This window comes from Limulus polyphemus, unplaced genomic scaffold, assembly GCF_000517525.1.
Source record: "Limulus polyphemus unplaced genomic scaffold, Limulus_polyphemus-2.1.2 Scaffold17, whole genome shotgun sequence".
NCBI lineage: Eukaryota > Metazoa > Arthropoda > Merostomata > Xiphosura > Limulidae > Limulus > Limulus polyphemus.
In genome coordinates this window covers 725,624-747,664 of record NW_013665627.1, presented here as the reverse complement: position 1 = coordinate 747,664, position 22,041 = coordinate 725,624, and the positions used below count along the sequence as shown (strand labels likewise).

General features: G+C 31.5%; 1 protein-coding gene across 1 annotated transcript in view; it reads left to right on the top strand.

The window, feature by feature from the left end:
* Nucleotides 1–2,018: 2,018 nt before the first annotated feature.
* LOC106457536 (putative inorganic phosphate cotransporter) overlaps nt 2,019–22,041 on the top strand; it is a 37,004-nt gene continuing 16,981 nt past the window's right edge. Inside the window, exons 1-7 of the mRNA XM_022383671.1 lie at nt 2,019–2,133; nt 2,802–2,998; nt 10,371–10,604; nt 12,136–12,319; nt 14,854–14,984; nt 19,669–19,821; nt 21,452–21,584. Of these exons, the coding sequence (XP_022239379.1) occupies nt 2,019–2,133; nt 2,802–2,998; nt 10,371–10,604; nt 12,136–12,319; nt 14,854–14,984; nt 19,669–19,821; nt 21,452–21,584 (1,147 nt within the window). The remainder of the gene's footprint in view (nt 2,134–2,801; nt 2,999–10,370; nt 10,605–12,135; nt 12,320–14,853; nt 14,985–19,668; nt 19,822–21,451; nt 21,585–22,041) is intronic.

Sequence of the window (22,041 nt, the reverse complement as noted above, 5' to 3'; positions counted from 1 at the left end):
AATGTAGCTAGCTATGACATGAATGTTTGGGTTGGTTGTTAATACAAGTGAGGATCATGTAATTGAAAACAACATAGTCGACAAAAGTTATACCTATGTATATCAAGAACCTTTAGACTTACACGATAACTGTAGTCAAGGTTTTCATTGTACCAAAAGAGAAATAACTTCAAACATTACGTAGTTACTAGTATCAGATAATAGATAATAAATGTTAATAGCAATGAAACTTAACAAGCCCGATTTTCACTTTTCATGAGAGGGCAAACATAAGTGAAAGATAACATGAGGTTATAAACATTTTGCGGCATGATGTCTTCTCCCTCTCCCCCAAAAAGTTCTCATTGTGTAAACTTGCGCTAAACGATCCTTAAGAACATTTAAAGGTTTACACAAACTTGTCCATAAAATCACCCGTTTTTAAATATATCATTTGTGTTCCCAAAATATTCTAGCATGATTTTTATACAATAAAGTTCGTAAATTAGCAATTTGATATTGACAAGTACTTTGACTTCACTAGACAGTTGATCTTCTACTTTTAACTAGATCAGACAGTTATTAGGTAACTCAACTGACTGTTCTGAACACACCTGGTCACTCTTTCTGTTTTCATAGAGTATAAATATTTCATTCACTTAACGTCCATAGGAATCCCTTATCTGTCTCTTTCAATGATCTATAATCATAAGCGAACCAATAAAAGATCTCCGAACCTTACTTCTTTTTCTTATGCGAAAAGTTTTAGAAAATTAGATATTAATAGTTCCAAATGATAGAATGACGCTGTCAGATCACAATAATCGTACATTGCGCCACTAATGTAGGGTTTTGCAGATTGCATTAATAAATGTTTTACAGTTTTTTGTTTTTATTTTTTGTAGAGTATCATTTTGATATAAAATATCACAAAATTTACCCTAATAGAAGTAAGCATAATGATCAGAAAACTAACAACTAAATGCTCTTTCACACACTAAATCGTGGAATTTAGTTTCAATATGAGTGGATTAGACATTACTAAAAATATTAACACTAAATAGTGTTAACCTACCATTTTATCAATAGGTATGAAACATTGAATGATTTTAAAGAAAATCAAGTCGAAAACTAACATCTACCGATGTTCTACAGAAACTTCGAGCCTCAAATGACTTCAAGGACTAGGCTTCAATGGTGTTTTTAAGTTGTGCTAACTCACGACAGAAAATAGAAAAAAGTAATAAATAAAAGCAAATGAATAAACTTTATCCTGTCTCAGTTATTTTCTAACACTTAAAAATAATATCACAATGTTCAAAACAACAAACAAAACAAAATATTCAAATTACGTTAATCATAATTAAACAACTTTCAAAATAGCCAGCCAATAAAAATCACTATTTAGTTTTTGCTTAAGAAAATAAACCTCTCAAAGCTATCACGAATTGGAAATGACCCAATCAAATTTTAAGATGTGTTGATTATCAGCATAAATATTGGATCACTAATTATTCCTATCTCAAATGTAACAATCTAATTATCTTTGACCATTGTTGAAAAACATTTGTAATACAGATTTTTTGTTTATTCACAAACAAAAAGAGATAAAAAGCTATAGAACATGGTGAACGTTAACAACAAACGACTTTGTTTAGGGACCTGAAAGAAAGACAACCTGCAAACTACCTGCAATATAAAACATCTCTAGTAATATTCATAGAAACAAACTTTTACTCACCAAAATAGGGATTTTTCATAATAAAAAAAAATAGATTCTCAGCACATATTTTGATTTCTAGCTCACATGCAGTTACTGTTGCATCTTTTGATAAATAACATAATTTTAAACATTAAAGTATTTATATGGGATTTATGGGTTTGGTAGGAAATCTATTGTAATAAACTACAATACATAAGTTAAGCGATGTGTCCTATCAATATGATACGGCATATACCAAGGGGCGTATTCCAAGCGTAAGATAAGATTACACTAAAACCTTTGAAGAACTACAAGCCTGACACTTGACATATTAATAATGTCGCTTTCTAATAAGAGGCTGGAAGGATATGATGATGATGATGATGATGACGGAATTGTCGCCATCGATCAACAAAAATTACTCTTACAGAAATCAGTCTTCAAACGTGTTGGTAAGTATGTTAGGTTCACGTACCAGGATTTCAGTTTAGTCAATTTAGATATATTACTGTTTGAAAAGAACTATATACTGACTTTTTTATAGTTTACATATACTGGTATGAAATGTTCGTTCAATAATATTCTAGTTTATGATTATTATACATATATATATATATATATATGCGTGTAAGTTTTATATGTAAAGTCATTTTTAACACTGAAACACTTATCCACATCTATATATTATGCCTAACAAACTACCAACAAAATAAAATGCCTCTTCGATATAAAAAATGGTATAATTAGGTAAATAAATATACAACATATTCGAGAGACGGCATTTATTTAAAACTTTGATATTTTCACGTACTTTTTCTCAAATTAAAAATGCAGATGTAACTTAACACGTGTGTATGTTTATTAAATCAATAATTTCTAACATTTAGATTTAAATAAATTATTAAAATAAAATTTACTGTTGTAATATATTTACATTTAAGTATTGGGGCCGTTATGTAGATAATTATTTTACCAGCAGGCATTTAAAACATGTAGAGTTAAGAACATTAGTTTAGTAAATATGTACTGTAAAGAAAATTAAAATTGTATTAATATTTCTCGATCTTTAATATTTTCAGTTTTATAAAATACATGGCTTATACCTCTCACTTTCTTGCAGAATTTCAACATTTTTTCCCAACACGATATGTTCTTACTCTAATGGGGTTTTGGGGCTTTTTTAACCTTTACGCCCTTCGTGTAACCTTGAATGTAGCTATAGTAGCCATGGTAAACAGCTCAAAAGTGGAAAAAAATGTTACCATGATTGACGAATGTCCATTACCTAATAATGAGAACTCTACAAGTTCTGCAAAGGTTTGTCAATTTGTACATTTCTTACTAATATTTAGATACAAATACAATTTTTGTAATACACGTGCTATCTTCAATGACTTAAAAATATAATTTAGTTTTAAGATTCTCTAGATAGGTAATATTACCTATATATTATTAAAATGTTTGAAAATGTTTTGAGAAAATATTGAAAGATCATAATATGAATTCCCACGTTCTTCAAACTATTACTATTCTAGAGTCATATAAATCTCGCTAAAAGCTTGATGAGATTTAAACAAAGAGAAGTGGGCGCTCGATAAACACAACTAGGTTCTAATAACTAGTCCGTTGAAAAAAAGAGGATGCCAATATAACATGGCAAACTCTCTGAGAATGGAAAAGAAATATCCCTAATTCTCCAAATTAGTACGACTGATTGTCAGTTATCTATCATGAAAACATCTCACTATCTCTGTAATGTCGCACAGATAAAAATCCTTGGATAAAATGTAACAGATTCTATAACAGAAATGTTCTTTTTGTCGAATTAAATGTATTTGAGATTTCGTGGTTACGCCAGTTTGTGAGCAGTAAGACAGTCGCTTTGTTTCTACTAACATCATTTTCATTGCTAAAGGAAACAAGTCTCAAGCGAGTTATTGAGATCTACAGTGTAGTAGTAACACGTTGACGTTCACAGGTGTGTTTCTATTAAAAAATTGGTGTATGGCAGTAATAATTCCTACATTCCGACCATTATTTGCATCATAAGGTTAATCTTAAGATTTTCCTAAAGCTATATACACTCTTGAGCTAATCTGATAGAAAAGTTGGATTAACCATGGCAATCTCTAAGAGATAGGAAAATAAGTGTACGAACATGGGCAGATAAGTATGTAGTCTCGTGGGAAATTACCATTTATCAATATGTTAGAACAAAACTAAACCAGCATACATTAGTAGCACCTTTACCGTTCAAACCCCATAAGAGTGGTATGCATGTTAAAATTTTCCATTGTACATTGTTATCCAGTTATGTAATAAATTCTACAGAAAGAGGTACTAGACATATTCAACAAAAAGTACAATTAATAGTAACTAGGCACCATTATGAGTAACAGACAAAACACAGAAATACTATATAACCACTCTGCCTTAGGTAATCAGTCGGGTATCCTCCCTGTTAACGGTGTATTCGGCCCTTATCAATACTAAACCAATATACTTAAAAGTTTACTATCAATACTTCTTACCCAACAAATGGCACACACATTAAAATTTTTCGGACCACGGGGATGTCATTACCATCACTTGTTTTTCTTTTCCTTCTGTCAGTGGAAATGCTAAGCCAAAATACACGAATCTTAACAAAAAACTTATTAAATAATGTTTAGTTTCGATTTAAAATCATATAATTAGATTTACTTTTTCTAGCATCTGTTACGTTGTGAAAGTTCAAAAATTTTGTTTTTCTTAATATTTCATTTTTTTTTATTCTGGATTAGAAGGTTTTGTTATAAGTATATACAATCAGTTATTTTTACTTATCAGCGTTGGACACAGCTGATAACCCAGAGTAGCTTTGGTTTAAAACAAACAAACTAAAAGAGTGCTCCTTAAAATTAGGTATCTCTTTGCTCAACTCAATATACTATATGGCAACCATATTGTGTTATCCTATTGATAAATGTGAAAAACAAACTAGCCAAAAAAACATAGACTTAAATTATGAGTGTAAATGTCATATATATCTTTTTCTAAACTTCAAAGTAGGTTCAGCAAGATTAAAAAAAAATGTTCAGAGGCGCAACTGAAAACTTACTGATTTAGAAATGAAATAAAAATAATCTACATCAATTGAATAATAAATTAAATGTTTTTATTGTTAACCTAAAACGAGCTATACATTACATTGGCTTCCAGAATGTTGTAAATCACTTTCAGCAATATAATTTTGTTCTCCTTAGTTTTGCTATATCAGAACATTTGAAAAACAAATTACTGAAATGATAGGGGTAGTTTTGTTTTCTAAATCACCCAATAACGTTATTTTTAACTTCTCTAACTTTAATCTCACTGACATTCAAAAACAGACACACTAACAGAAGTAATGACTTTTACTTGAACAACTACAGAAAGAGACTCTCAATTATAAGCCTAATGTGTTTAGTTTTAGTTTATAGACTCGTGATTCCAATTTAGATGTATAATTCTTTAAAATAAAACAAGTACATAGTCGTCATACGTCCAGACAAAGAAAATGGTGTTATTATGAACACGATTGCTTACACCAATACAATTTATGGCATTTCATAAGAAACTAGTAAATTAAGTTAATTATGTTTTGACACAACTTACACATGTGAAAATAAATTATCCAGTCACTTTAGGTCTCCAAAGAAAGATGCCATTGTTAATTACGTTGTTATGAAAAAGTTGAAACCTTCAGTTTCACACCTTCGCCTAATATATTATATAATTATATTATATTATATTATATATTACTAACTTCACTTTCTCAGAACGCTATTATAAAGAATCAAGAGTTTCAAATTCTTAAACATCATCAAAAATCTAAAGTTAAATCACTAAACAACATACATAGCTAAATATTTATTAAATGGTTTCCCAAGATAAGCGTTTGAAAATATTCTAGAGTTCGTATGAAAATAGTTCCATTTTCTGTTTAATGGAGAAATCTGCAACGAAATTTATGATCTAGTTATGTTCAGTTCTCTGTCACCCTCCTTGTCAAATATGTTCGTAACACATCACGAAAAAACATAACTCACTCTTTAGCTGATTTCAAAAATTATTTTACAGATGCTTTGTTACAACACATTTATAATTTTCCAAAATCATGTTCAGGTTCACTCCTTCCCGAAAACTAAATTCAAAACTTCCATATCAAATAATCCCTTCTTTCCTGGTTTCACTACGTACGAGATCCGATAAGTTTTGTTTGTAAATGTAAATGAACCACAAAAGCTACACAATGGATTCTAGCGTTGTAAGTCCGCAGACATTCCGCTGTGCACGAAAGGGGGGGGGGGCGATCCGATAAGAGTTCTTTTATCTTTAATTATTATTGTAAGACTACTTATGCTGGTTCACAGTCTAATTTTCAAGTTTTTTCCTGAATTCTTTAAACAACATTTTAATTTTTGATAACTTTGTTAACCAATAGAGCCTATGAAAGTGATTTATTTTAAATCAAAAGTAGCTGATATAAGAAATAACTTATTTTAAAATGAATACTCTGCTCAGTTTACTGATTCCGTAATCACGAAGGCGTTAGAACTAATGAATAAGAAGGAACTGGTCAACATGCAAAGCGAGGAACGCAAACAATATCCAACTATTTGCCATATGTTGGAGAACTGTCGAACCAATGTTATATAACCTTCAAAAAATTAGTTTTTCTTATCGTCCCCAAGTTTCACTTTGTGTCATATTTTCGGAACAGCCTCGTGCTACAGACTGTTCAGATTTCAAGATGCTAGGATAAAAACACAGTGCCTATTGGTCCACTACAGTTATAGGTTTCAATCTTGTCAGACGTTCCAAGTCCGTAGTATGAAACGGCAATTACAAGTCTTCAATGAACTTTGTCAAACGTTTATCGCCCCCCATTGGCACAGCGGTATGTCTGCGGACTTACAACGCTAGAATCCGGGTTTCGATATCCGTGGTGAGCTGAGCACAGATATCCATTGTGTAGCTTTGTGCTTAATTTCAAATAAACAAACAATAAACAATCAAACGTTTATCTTCAACAAATCTAGCTTATACACGCCCACGTGTGCATGTTTCGTAATGGAATATTCCATCTCTTGATTTTCGAATTATCTCTTCAGCTTGTAATTAGTAATAATTAGGGATAAAGTAGCTGTGCTTACCAAAGATCTGAAATATTCCCTAAGCAAAACGGTAAATCTAAAATAACTACGTTTCAAGCTATAGGGCTCTGTTTTATCATGTTCTATGATAAAACTAAAGATGATAAGACTGCTTTATTATATATGTAACTACTGATTTTAGATAATCAGAAACTCATATTAATAGTGTATGATTATAAATTCAAATTAAGCTAAGAAATGATGATCGTCATTACTGCTAAGTGGAAAAAGAAATGAAGAAATTGTTTAATATTTGTTGACAATATGTTAATATACAAAAATAACATATATGTTAGTTATATGTATATTGTATTCGCGTCGTGCACAATCAAAAATGTAAAATATATTCAAAGAGACTGAAATAAAAACTCCTAAGGCAAACAGACGTGTGTTGTGATATTATATTTAAGCTTTTGAATAAAGTAATGTATTGTTAATTAAGACTGATTAGAGATGGTAACACTTACCAAAGTACTCTCAACACCTTTGAGATATACGACTAAGCATAAAAAAAAAAAAGGTAGTGCACTTGTAAGATATGCGAAGAGCTGACTTGATATCTATTCTGTTTTTAGTTGACAAAGAGTGATAACTCATGTAAGTGGTGCTCTATATAGATTGTAGGCTAACATTAGTTGATATTTCATGTCATGGGTGTTCTATATAATATGTTAGCTATAACTTGTAGATAGGCTAATATTAGTTGATAACTCATGTCATGGTTGTTCTATATAACATGTTAGCTATAATTTGTAGACAGGCTAATATTAGTTGATAACTCATGTCATGGTTGTTCTATATAACATGTTAGCTATAATTTGTAGACAGGCTAATGTTAGTTGATAACTCATGTCATGGTTATTCTATATAACATATTAGCTACAATTTGTAGACAGGCTAATATCAGTTCACAACTCATACCATGATAATTTATACTTAAGTATTGCTTTAAAATATCATTAAAAGATATTGTTTGTTATATATGCAGTGTAGAATAAATCTGGTAAGATATCTGGCTATAGAAACAGAAAGAAAAAATGTATTTGATATAGATGGTTATATACCGATTTTGACAATAAAAAACTTAATGATTCCACAAATTAACAAGGGTAACAATTTTGTATATTTTTTTTTATTTGTGCATCTAAACAAATTGTTAGTGTAAGGCTAGTTTTACATCTTACTAGCTATTATTATTTCTTTATATGGCATGGCATTACGTTAGTAGGTTAGTTACATTAGTCCCTGCCCATTACTTTAATTATTACATTTAGTAATATTATCTCTCATACATTTCGGTTAATTTTTAGGGTTTAACTTTACTTATTATTTCCGGCTATACACTATGTAAACAATGCGTGTATGGGATGAGTGTGGCTCATATGTTATATAAGCCCGTGTATGTTTCATATGAAATTCATGATAAAAATGAGTTATCAATTTATTTGAGGTACTTTTGAGCTACTTTTTTCTTTAACCATGTTGCCAATATTATTTTAACTATATTTGTTTTTTTTAGTTCAGAAGTATTAGTGCAATTTTCGCAGAGTCTTGCACAGTTAAATGTCATGATTTTTTTCTTTAACATGTAAAATGTTGTCAATAAAATGGTCAGAAATATTCTTAATAGTCTATGAAATACAAGGACATTTATGAAATTCATTTATTCAAATAACATAGTACAACTGTGAAAGTACTTGAACAACACCGAATTAAATTCTTTCTACATTTAAAACAGCTAAGTATAGGAATTAATGCCTACAGTAACTACATCTTAACATTTTAATCAAAATTTAGGTAACTGTAGTGGCACATGTCTTGTTAGATTTCTCCTTAAAGGGTATCTCCAAATGGAAAGATTAGCATCATCGGCCCGGCATGGCCAGGTGGTTAGGGCGCTCGACTCGTAATCTGCGGGTTCAAATCCCTGTCCCACTCGCCTTTTCAGCCGTGGGGGCGTTATAATGTGACGGTGGTGGTGATAGCCCGAAATCCATAATAAACAATTAGCATCATCGTCACCAAACACTTCACTACCCAAACTATTACTCATGGACTGAAGAATTCTTTGTACACATATGTTCAGCATCAACACGATCACATAACTCTGTACAGTTCATATGGTTGATGTGATATGAACAGTTTCGCACACAGTTGATTTTCTGGCAGCCATACTTAACCAAATGAACGAAAACCTCAAGATGCAGGAGGTAACCTTGTACGAACTGAAATGTATATGTCATTCTCTATTTCTACTCGTAATGTCTAGGCAATTTCATCTTTTCACGACACCATATATTTCCTTAAAGTATGAACGGTGTACTACTTCCTTCAGAGTTTCTCATCCTTCTTATTATTTTGTGTTTATGAACGTATTTCAACAAACCCATTGTTAAGTCATTTCTCTGTTTAATGTCAACGTATGCTATTTGAAAATCATTTATGTAGACAACATAGTCTTTCTTAAGCATAAGTGATTACCAGCCTTATAAATGTAATTTTGAGCCTCACCATGTCGTTACAGTCCATGTTGCCACGTCCGGTCATAGTCTTTCTGATTACCATGTATCTTGACAATGAATGTGCAGGGTAATTTCCATTGCAAAATGTTCCGTCGCTAAGCTGCCATATCCACAGCAAACCACTTCTTCAGAAAACAGTTTTAAGCGCCAATTTCTACAATTCACTTGCAAAGAAATCCATAGATGCTACTTGAATTGTTTAATTAAATTCGTCATATTTGTTTCTGAGATCATTTTCTGACAGCTGAAGTAAGCAATCATGTTTACTTGAAAGAGTAAGATATTAACTAATATTTTAATTTAAGATTACACCATTACTATATTTCAATTCAAGGCGTGTTATCTTGACAAATAGATAAACAAGAAATATATTATCAGTTACAGATCTAGAAGACTTTAAACGGTGTTCCTATATAACGTTAATTCTTTAACATTGGTGTTGCTGTAATTAATCATTGTTGTTGTTTTTCAATCTCGAAATATACTAAACTAAATTTTAATGTATAGATAAGTATAATGCAAAATAAGTAAATATTCTAAAGCTTTATGTATTAATAACTTATCTAATTGAAATGTAAATATATAAAATTCACGCTAAGCGTTTTGGGTTTGTTTGTTTAGGCTTTTTGCACAAAGCTATAGAAAGGCTATTTGTACATAGCCATCCCTAATCTTGAACTGATAGACTAGAGAGAAGGCAATTATTCAATAGCATCCACTGCTAACTCTTAAATTACTCTTGTTTGACCAATTAATTGTTTTCAACCATGACTCTGAAGATAGTAGCACGTTTTTGTGGAAACGGGACCGAAATAATGAACCCTCTGATTCACAGTCTCAATATGCTAACCACTTGGCCGTAGTGACACAGCATCTTGAGAGAAATATACATTTATTATCGTTGTTTACAGTTTTATTATCCCTGTTTCATGTTTTCACGTGCCATACCGTTTCTAAATAAGTAAGCTTTTTTTCTTTCTTTTTTTATAGGAAGGCGTGTTTCAGTGGGATGAAAAAATCCAAGGAATTATTCTAGGATCATTCTACTACGGCTATGTGGTGACTCAGATCCCTGGAGGCCGGATGTCAGAAATCTATGGTTCTAAATGGTTATTTGGAGGATGTTTATTAATCACTTCAGTTTTAAGTCTTCTGATTCCTGTTCTTGCAAGGCTTAATGTTATGGCTTTGATTGCTGCTCGAATTTTACAAGGATTGGTCGGAGTAAGACTTCAAATTAAAGTATTTCCATTAAATATATGCATATGGTCATTGAACTGAAATATTTTTAAGGAATATCTCTTACAAAGCTATATGTTTAATGAAATCAAGTTAATCACTTACGATTAGATCAAAGAGATCAGAGTCGGTCATTAAAAATGGATAGTTGTGCAAAAAAGATTTTGTTTTCTTATTGAAGAAAAGCAAACAACAGCCTGTAATAACGCTTAAGAGGAAAAAAAAAATATGTTGGCAAACAGAAAATTTTCTGTATAGGTTTACTGTAATACAATATATTCTTAGTAAAGATATGCTATCTGTTTTATAAAAAAATTACCCCGAGACCACTCATTTGGAAATATTACTCTATTTTTCTCAAAGTTTATATTTGATACTAAATATGCTCACTCATTAATTTTCTATCCATCTTTGATGTATACCAAACGCAAGCAAGCATGCACGCACACATATATGTATAATGTTTGTAATTAACTAAAGCTGCCAAATAGATTAGATACTTTTTTTTTCGTATTTCACAAATTAATTTATAGATTCAGCGATGTAGTTACTTATTTCACAAATACTTCTTGTAAATTAAGAAGTATTACTCACAGCCTTCAGAGAGTGTTTCTTGAATCATACAGCATTTAGTCATTTTATTCAAAAACCTGCATTATTTCTATGGTGTTTTATCATTCTTGGGACAAATTTCTTTCTTTATTAAAACATCTTCACCATGAATTAACTATTACAGAAGAAGGCTTGAGTAGCAGGAACAAGATTATCTTTTTAATAAATTTTCTTCATTTACAAAACATTGACGTAATATAGCGTCATGGTAGAACGGTATATAAATGAGCCGAATAAAAACTTAATGTTTGAAAGCATAATATGGTAAGCTAATGAAGTCGAATATGACTTGTTTTTCATTTTACAAAATTCGTTGTCAAGAATGCATAATTCTTAATGCTAATTAATGAGAAGCTAAACACATTCAGACTTCTTAGCTTGAAAAAAGTAATACATAAAGGAAAATAAAGCTTCGTTGGTTAACAATTAATTAAAGCTTCATTGGTTAATATTTTTCATCAAAAATGAATTAAAGCTTCATTGGTTAATATTTTTCATCAACAATGAATGAAAGCTTCATTGGTTAATATTTTTCATCAACAATTAATTAAAGCTTCATTAGTTAATATTTTTCATCAACAATTAATTAAAGCTTCATTAGTTAATATTTTTCATCAACAATTAATTAATGCTTCATTGGTTAATATTTTTGCATCAACAATTAATTAAAGCTTCATTGGTTAATATTTTTGCATCAACAATTAATTAAAGCTTCATTGGTTAATATTTTTCATCAACAATTAATTGAGCTGGTGAAAAATTATATTTCTCAAATAGGTCACGGTATGTTTGTTTTAACTCACTGTGAGCTAGATCACAAAAGTACATGTGCGAGAAAAATGAAAACAACTGCTTTTTTTTTGTTCCTTGGCAGTTTTGTTTTTCTTCTTTTTTTTAAATAAAGGGACCCAGTTACCCAGCAATGCACTCCATGTTAGGACGTTGGCTACCCCTCTCACAAAGAAGCTTACTATCTTCCATAATATACATGGGTGCGGAGATTGGAACAATGGTATCAGAGCTTCTCACGGGAATTCTTTGTGATTCAGACATATTGGGTGGATGGCCGTCTGCTTTTTATTTTTTAGGTAACACGACTATTTGTTGTTTTTGTTTGGGTTTTCATTATATTTCTAGACTACTACAATTCATTATGTTGAGTCCAACGGCGGCTTATTGATTTTGATATATGTTAAATCGTTCCTCATCATTGCAAACATTTCTGAGACCAACCAATGCAGTACATCCTGCATGTTATATTTAAGTACATCTCGTATCTTCTTTTACAAACGAGACAAATGTTATTTTTAAATACTATTACAGTTATTTTAGATAAGATATTTCATTCTGTTAATCATTTTTACATAAAATTCTTAACATTTTATTGTTTATGTAAATTCATGTTTCAAGTTGGGTACCGAGAATAAAAAAATAGAAAGCAAAGGAAGAAGAGACTATTTACACTGTCTAAATGTTTTATAAAATAAAACTAAGTGTGCTAATTGAATGAATATCTTTTTTCACATCCATTTACTGCTATGATGTTGCTTATATTGTTATTTTGTATATCGCACAAATAATATGAACAGAAACGAAAATTACTAACGAGTAAGCTTTCCGTCATTCTGCAAGTGAACGAAGAGAGTTTCCTTCGTTGTCATAACTTATACACTGAGTATTCACTTTCTTAGCATCCCCATCTAATGATGGATTTGACCACTTTCGCTACTCATTGTTGCATAAACTCCTTAAAGTACTGCAAGGTATTTTACCTGGTTATATTCCGTTTGTTGAGGAATATGGTCTGTAGGTGGTGCGCAGGTGTCGGTAAAGTATTAAGATGAAGTTCATTCCTGAGGTGCCTGAACAGATTGGGATCTGTAATATTACAGTTAAGGCAGATGACTGGAATCTTTGTCATGCTGTTTGAACCACTTTCGGTCAGTACAGTTGTTATGCATTATCGTCTTGAAAGATTTCTTGTCAACCAGTACGAATTAAAATATACAGCGTTTTGGAGTGGAAAAGATCGGCATCAACGTTCAGATATGTCCCGGATTTCATTTGCCCTCGTAAAACATAAAAAAAATAAAAGTTTTGTCACGATGAGGTTTCCTAGACCTCTAATCAATATCCAGCAACTTGTTCATGTATTTAATGAAGTTTTCTCCAAAGTTTTACTTTACCGTTTGTTTGTTTTAGCGCATAACTACACAACAGACTACCTGAATTATGACAAACTCGACTTTTACCGTTGTAAGCCCATAGCCTTATCGCTGACACACTAAGGGACTTACCGTTTGTGCAAACAAAGAAGAACACGACACATCATACTGTGTCATATACTTTCAGTCATTCATTGTCAACAGTTTACACTCTATAAAAAACCATTAAATCTGGGATTTTCTGTTCAAGTCTCTGATGAAAGGTTTTCAGAATGATTTTTAACTGCAATATTTGTAAGGTCCTTTGCATGACATGGTTGAAGTCAAATTCGTGACCAGTTAAAAGAAAATATGACAATACTTGATGCACGATACATTTCTAAGTCATCGGTCAGTGAAGCTTCAGTTTTCTTAAAAATAGACCTATTACTTTTCGATTATCATAGTTGATGGACATTGATAACAGGTTTATTTTAACAGACGGTCAACGAAACTACTATAGGTCTTAAAATCATAAATAATGTTCAAAGTTAAAACTGGTACACAATTCAAAACATTTTATTTAGGCCTATCTTACAACGTCGAAACATCTAGAGTCGTCAACTTTTTGAAGGCCATAGATAGGCCTAAATAAAATGTTTTGAATTGTGTACCAGTTTTAACGTTGAATATTATTTATGATTTTAATTGTATACACAAGTGCCAAAATAAAATAATTACTATAGGTCTTCCCATATCGTATCCCTATGAAAACTAAAAATATCATTTTTCTTATCCATTATCTTGCAGACTAACCACAGTGTTACTTTATCTCTGTATTTACAGAGAGATTTTGCAAAAAAATTGATGTATAACATGATTTCTTTTTTCTTGCGTATATAAATAAGCCGACTTTTCACAATTGTGTCTGTAGAGATTTATAATAAAATTACCAGTCAGTGTACAATTGCTTGGTGTCCAGTTTCTTTGGATGTCCTGCTTGACACTCCAAGTTGGTGCCACATTATCGTTGCGACAATAGTTGTTTCTTATAAAAAATTAAACTTTATTATTCTTTTATAACAAAGTTTGTTTGAAGTTAAGTACAAAGCTACACAATGGGCTATATGTGCTCTGCCCTCCACGGGTATTGATACCCGGTTTCTAGCGTTGTAAGTTCGAAGAGTGAATTCATCGAAGAGCGCTATTTATAATTTATTCATTTCAGCTATAACAAGCATACGTTTTAGACACGAATGTGTGTAATAAATTTAAATATTAATAAAAATATCCAAATTAAAATACTATTATAATACGTTAACATGCTTACATTCTTAACCACTACATTCACAAAAAAAAAAAACGTTAATTACCAAAAGCGATGCATTTAGACCGTAACAATCTTTTAAAGCGTAAAAGGAAATAAACAATAAAATTATAATATTAAAATATAATTCTATTTATTTTCCATTGTGCAGGTATAGCAGGAATAATTTGGTTTATTCTGTGGATGGTGTTAATATTTGATTCCCCTGAAAAACATCCAAGAATATCGGAGGAAGAGCTCCAATTTATCCAAACAAACCAAGGCAAAAAGCATGAACACAAGGTAGGTATAAATCTACTCAAAATGATAATCATTCTTATTTCCAATCAGAATCAAAATATTAATCTCACAAATATTTTCTTTTAAATACTAATTTCTTGCGCCCGGCATGGCCAGGCGGTTAGGGCACTCGACTAGCAGTCTGAGGGTCGCGGGTTTGAATCCCCGTCACACCAAACATGCTCGCCCTTTCAGCTGTGGGGGCGTTATAATGTGACAGTCAATCCCACTATTCGTTGTGTTGGCGGTGGGTGGTGATGACCAGCTGCCTTCCCTCTAGTCTTACACTTCTAAATTAGGGACGGCTAGCGCAGATAGCCCTCGTGTAGCTTTGCGCGAAATTCAAAACAAACAAACTAATTTCCTTTCGGTTTTCCTCGCAATTATGCCTTACTTAGTGCGTCATTAAATATATCTTTCCATATCCATCGTAAATTAACAAATATTACTATGACAGGCTACAGTTAGATGTAATATTAATCATGCTCGAATATTATTTTTTATATTTTGATAATAAATTTAAAAAACTAATAAGAGTAAATATATAAAACGACAAAAGAATATAGCTCCAGCTTGAGTTAGCATTTAACAGCAGAATTGTATAAATAAAAACAAGTTTTCCATGCAGATATGCTGATATGTTATAACGTAAATATCTTACAAATTTGGATAAAATATTTACTATTTATTATGTATTTTATAAGATTGAAAACATATACGTAAGTGTTCTACTTTGTTTCGTATCGCTGCTTATATGTAACTGAGTTATTACTGAACTGTTACCTATATGAATTTTCATAGATTTAATGATAAACAATGCTATCATATAAAATAACAGTAACTTTAAATCACAGAATCATTATTAGTTACCAATAACTTATGATCAAAACAAGTTATCTACATAGATCAGAAGTGAAAATTAACCCAGTAATTAATGTTGATAATTTAATACACTAATCCAATTAGTAATAAACAATGTCGTGAAACAAAAATTGATTAGAATGTATTGATTCATTACTTGTGTATCATCGCTATTATCAGTTTTTTGGTTGTAATGTCAAATATGTAGTAAGCACAAATTCCACTCTTTACATATCGTGCATAGATGTTTATGGTATAAGGGTTTGTATGGTACACGACCAAATTTTTTGTAATTCTCTGTACCAAGAATTTCCGTGTTATAATCTTCCAGAATTAATTCCTTTACAACCTACTTCACTTTTCTTGAATGAACAAAATGATAATCTATCTATAAAAGGTTGCATTAAAGCTGTTATATCTTATTAAACATTTTTTATGATAAATATCGAGATTCGTTACCATGAAGAAATTATCACATTATTTTAGAATATGGCGTTTTTAATCGTTTCAGTAACATTTTTTTATGCATGAAAAGAAAAAATAATACAGGGTAGTTTAAAACTTACATTGTTAGCAATACAGTAAAATGATAAGCTGAATAAAATAACATTAAGATGCAATTAACAAATCAATATGTAATGTAAACGAATTACTAGGAAGTCTTTGCAGCAGAGATGAAAGCATGTTTGCTGGTGTACTATGGAACATTTTCATCCCAAAACTACATGTAAGCATTTTTAGTCTAGCAATAGTTGTGTGTTTTTATATGTTGTAGAACAATGCCTTCGTGCTTTTAATGTACAGGGTGTCCCAGAATTCTGGACCCATATAGAAAATAAACATTATATTTTTAAAGTTAAACAAACACATTTTTAATGTCAGTTGTACATATTTCAGGAAATATAATACCATGATGGCACAGTATACCAAAAACGGATAAGTGTATGGCTGTTAATGGCATGCAACTGAATAATAAATAAATTAAGAATACATTTTGTATTTTCCCTATGGGTCTAGACTTATGGGACACCCTGTAAAGTATAAGGAATATGCAAAATATTTAAGACACAATTATAGCCTACCTAAGTATTGTATATGATATAATGCCAAATGTATTATTATACTTTTTGATGACAAAGTCGCATAAAGTCTTTTGTTTTCTTGAAGGTTCAATTTAGGTAAATGTTATAGAAATCATGTGCCTTATAAAACTCAAACCGTATATTTTATTATCAAATGCTATATCAGAGGAAAAAACATGCTTGTACTAAAGATTCACTGCTCTCATCATTACTTAATCTAAACGGAAGGAATTTTTTCATGGGTGGAATTATATTAGAAAATTAGTTGTGCATCATTACAGGAAGTATTATAACATCAGAAGTACGTTTCTAGACCAGCATTTCACAACATTTTGTACCTCAAGGCCCAATTAGTTATTTGGTACAGTAGTAAAGGCACATATGTATATGCAGTTGATGACTCATTAGTTACGGGTAGTCAGAACTGTCCCGTCCCGTGGCGCCTCATAATTGCGTGTTATCTCACGGCCCACTCACTGCGTGAGAGTCACTGCTCTAGACTAAGCTTATATACATATAGGTAAGGTGACTCTTTCGAGCGATAAGTGAATGTGATTACAAAGAAACGAATACAAACTTCATAAAGATGACATCCGCTGACCTGCTGTAACGCTTTCTATCGTTGGGCGAGGTGTTTTTGATTATTCGGTAAAAAGTATGCAGAGTCTAGTTCGCTTAATGAAATGAAAGCGTTTAATCTCTTCAATTGAAAGATATACAACTCACATGGTTTCAATAAATAACGATAGGCCTAACTTACAAATAGAACTAAACGGACACTTCTTAAAATTCCTCACATATCTACGGCATTAACTCAAAAACTGGCTGATTAATACACTCGCTAACTCAGTAATCGATCGATGTTACTGTGATAGACTCACTAACTAAGTAATCAACTGACTTACCCATTCTGATATTTTTCTACAATATCTTTTCCTAAAATCTCACGACAAATCGAGACTTGTTACAGGTCTTTTGCTGAACGGCCCTGGTTTCTTAAATTGATTCATTAAATTATCTCGTTTTCCAAGGCCATTAAATAAAATGGATATCCCAGACTACGAAATTCTGAATCCACGATATGAAAACACGAATATTTTTCTGTTAGAAAGGACTATTACATACCCTTCTAAAAGGCGATCAATTTTCGGCAGCACCAAGCTACTTACAAAACGCCAAACAGTATCAAAATTTAGTTTAGATAAATGGCGTTCCACCACGACTTTAACATCAACTGTGGTTATCATGTAACTTGCTCATTTGTACATTCAAATTCGTTTTAAATAAATTGCTCAATTTGATTTCAGTTCTGTAGTTTACATCACAAAGTTATGGAATTTCCGAATGGTAAGTATGATGGCCAGACACTCTTGTTCAACCACACAATAGTTCTTCTCATTACTCAACAGCTCTTTACTGATGCACATTATAGGAAACAGTTCGTCTACATGTTTTTGCAGAAGTACTGCTCCAATTCTAACATCTGATGCACCAGCCTGAACGATGAAAGGTTTGTTGAAGTCTGGCATTCTAAGGATTGGCAAACTTCCTTACATGTTCTTCAACTTCTAAACTTGTGATGATATTTTACAGCTCTTGGTACATATTCTGTCTAAAGTCCCATGATTAGCATCGTACAACAAGATAAGACAATTCATATTGTGTGTGTTTGTACTGTCTTGAATATCTTACGCCGCTAGTAATGAATTACTTGTAAATTGGATCATGGATAGACAGGACAAAAATGAATGAAGGAAGAATTGCTTTTCATTATTAAGCACAAAGCTACACAATGTATTATGTTGTACCTACCACAGGAATCGCACCATGAATTTTAGCTTTATAAACACTAAGCCACCGGTTGATGAAGAAGAGGAGAAAATGGTGACACCGTCGTCTAACTAGTATGTCTTATACAAACTTTGGCTCATCAGAATGTTAACAGGTTGCACAGGTGTTAGCTAATTCTATAACATTTGTTGATAATTTTCACCTAATTCATTAGTAATGGATACACAAGAAGATAAAAATAATCTATTCCCATCCTTCTTCATTCCCAAAAGCCACAGAAATTATGACACTGACATTTTGATAACGGTATTCGATTGCAAAATAAGAGACTAACACAGTATGTATAGAATCAGTTTACTCCCAAACTACACTGTTACAAAGGTAAATATTCCCATTGCCTTTATAGAACTACCACACTGTGAGTTCTTGGTGCTTCCACAAGAAGATAATTTTGGTTATTCTAGCTTATCTGAAGTCTGGAAAAAGAGAGAGAGTGAGATCGATCTTGCTCACTTACACTATATTACAAACTTCACGTATCTTACAAAGCTTCTTAACCTAATTCTATTCTGCTTATGGACATAGAATAAATTGGCACTGACAACGTTCATATCCACTCACATCAAATCTCCAGTGCCAACCACTTCGAAGAAATATTTCAAGATGTGACCGTCCAAAACTGCTAGGGTAAGTACATGAGTACCTCAACTCTGATTAAGGAGTCCTTAGGTTCATGTGTAGACTATTAGTAAACAACCAGTTCAACACGAATTTAAAACTAACTGAGAATACTTGTAAGCAATTTCGAAAATTTCACTAGAATATACCAGAATATAAATGTGTTCGCCTTTTAAGTTAGAAATGGTTATAGCTTAAAATAATATTTATTATTGTTAAATGCAATTTTTTTCAATTGAATTATGAAACTGAATACTCACTCACTATTTTTCCAGCAGAATATTCCAATACCGTGGAGAAACATTCTGACATCACTTCCGGTCTGGATGCTGATTGTCACTCATTTTGGGCAGGACTGGGGCTTCAGTATATTACTAACAGAACTTCCAACATATATGAAAAATATTCTCCACTTTGATTTCAAAACAGTAATGAAATTATATTATGTAATGTCTAGATAGATTTATAGTTGTTTTAGGAAGAATAGTCTGATTACGCAGTAAAATATAATGTGAGTACTGCTTATTGCTATAAAATGTTATATTACAAATATTAAACAACTTCTATATCTAAATAATCTTCAAAAGCTTATTATTCTTTAAAATATAAATATTTTCTAGTCACAGTAGATCTATCATACTATGTTAACAAAAGATGTCATAGCATGTTAACAAAAGATGTCATAGTATGTTAACAAAAGATGTCATTGTATGTTAACAAAAGATGTCATAGTATGTTAACAAACGATATAACTATATTAACAAAAGATGTCACACTATGTTAACAAAAGATATAATAGTATGTTAACAAAAGATGTAACAGTATATTAACAAAAGATGTCACAGTATGTTAACAAAAGATGTCACAGTATGTTAACAGAAGATGTCACAGTATGTTAACAAAAGATGTCACAGTATGTTAACAGAAGATGTCACAGTATGTTAACAAAAGATGTCACAGTATGTTAACAGAAGATGTCACAGTATGTGTGGTACTTGTAGATATTATTCACTATTCAAGCAAAAGTAGTGACGAAAGTCTTCGGTTCACAATACTGTTTAAAAATATGTTCATTTCTCATCACAAGAATTTGAAAGGACAGTCCACAGAATATTCTAATATATCTATCTAAGGAATTCAAATAAGTTGGAAGTTTTCTCAGGACCTTGCTTTAAGTTCATTTATTATGAAATAATGAATAATTTAACTGACATAAATATAAGCAGAAAATAGAAATACACTTGGTGTACCTCGATGTTAAACAACAATTCCTATTCACTTCATAAGAGAGAATTTGAAGATATACGTTAATATTAAGTTGTTTATTAGTTTGATATATGTTTTATTAAAAATATGTTTCGTTGCGTTAAGCACAAAGCAACACAATCTATGCTGTGCCAACAACGGGTATTGAAACCCAGTTTTTAGTGTTATTAGTCCTCAGCCTTACCACTGAGCCACTGGACGACAAAACAATACTCACGTCATAAAAAAACAACATTTTTCATAGTATATCAAACCTGGAAAACCTTTATGAACATGTTTATTGTAATTTACAAAATATATACATTTCTTCTCCTTGAGGGCGATTCTATGCCTAATTGATGTGAAAGGTAGGTTTGCTTATTGGACTGAAAAGGTGAAAAATGATCACATTACCTTCGTTTAAACTTGCATAGAGCTAGTTCTGTTATTTCCAATTTACTAGCTAAAATGAAAAATACTAAATGGTTAGGTGTTATATTAATATACTCAACACTTGGTGTACCAGATGGAAATGACAACCTGGAATTGATGATAACATTAGGTTTACATGAAATTGTATGGATACAGGCTTGCCACTTTGAATAAACACGCATGAATACATAATAAGCACATAGGACTTACTTAAACTCATATAAACACACAATCAAATTTCCAAGTTAATCAACTATTACCAAAGAATATTTATTTTCATCTTTACGAATGATACAGACAGTACAATTTTGGGTGGTTTACATAAGTTTTATCTGTTTATTTTTATTTAGGAAACACTTATATTTACTTTTATAATTATAGAATGGTTTGCTATCTTCTCTCCCGTATTTATTTCGGGGAGTATTTGGCTGGATAGCTGGATGTCTAGCGGATTTAATCAGAGGGAAAGGATACATTGGAATGAGTGGCACTAGAAAGATCTTCAACACTATAGGTAAGTGCAAAAAGGTCTTAATAACTAATAGCTTACATGATTACATAGTACGTGTGATTTCATTGTAACTCTTGGAAGAATGCTTTATAATGAGATATGGCTTAACTTATCAGCTAATTACAGCTCAGAAAATACTTCGTATACAGTACGGTGCAAAAATTAGGGACGACTCAGTCATCCATATGTATTTTACATTCAAAACATCCTAAATTTATTTCATTAATGCCATGCTTAGCTGAAATAACTTCCAAAACCGATGAGAGATGCTTTCTTCAAGTTTTTGGAGAATTCAATTCCAGTTTTCTTGAAGTACTGCCCAATATTCCTTCTTTGATTATGGTTGCCTCCGCTGGAAGCCACACACAGAAGTATGCAAGAGTTCCATCTGTTCCCTTTTTATTGGGATTATGTTTTACTGCACTTACTGTATGTTTGGGATTGTTATCATAATGGAGAA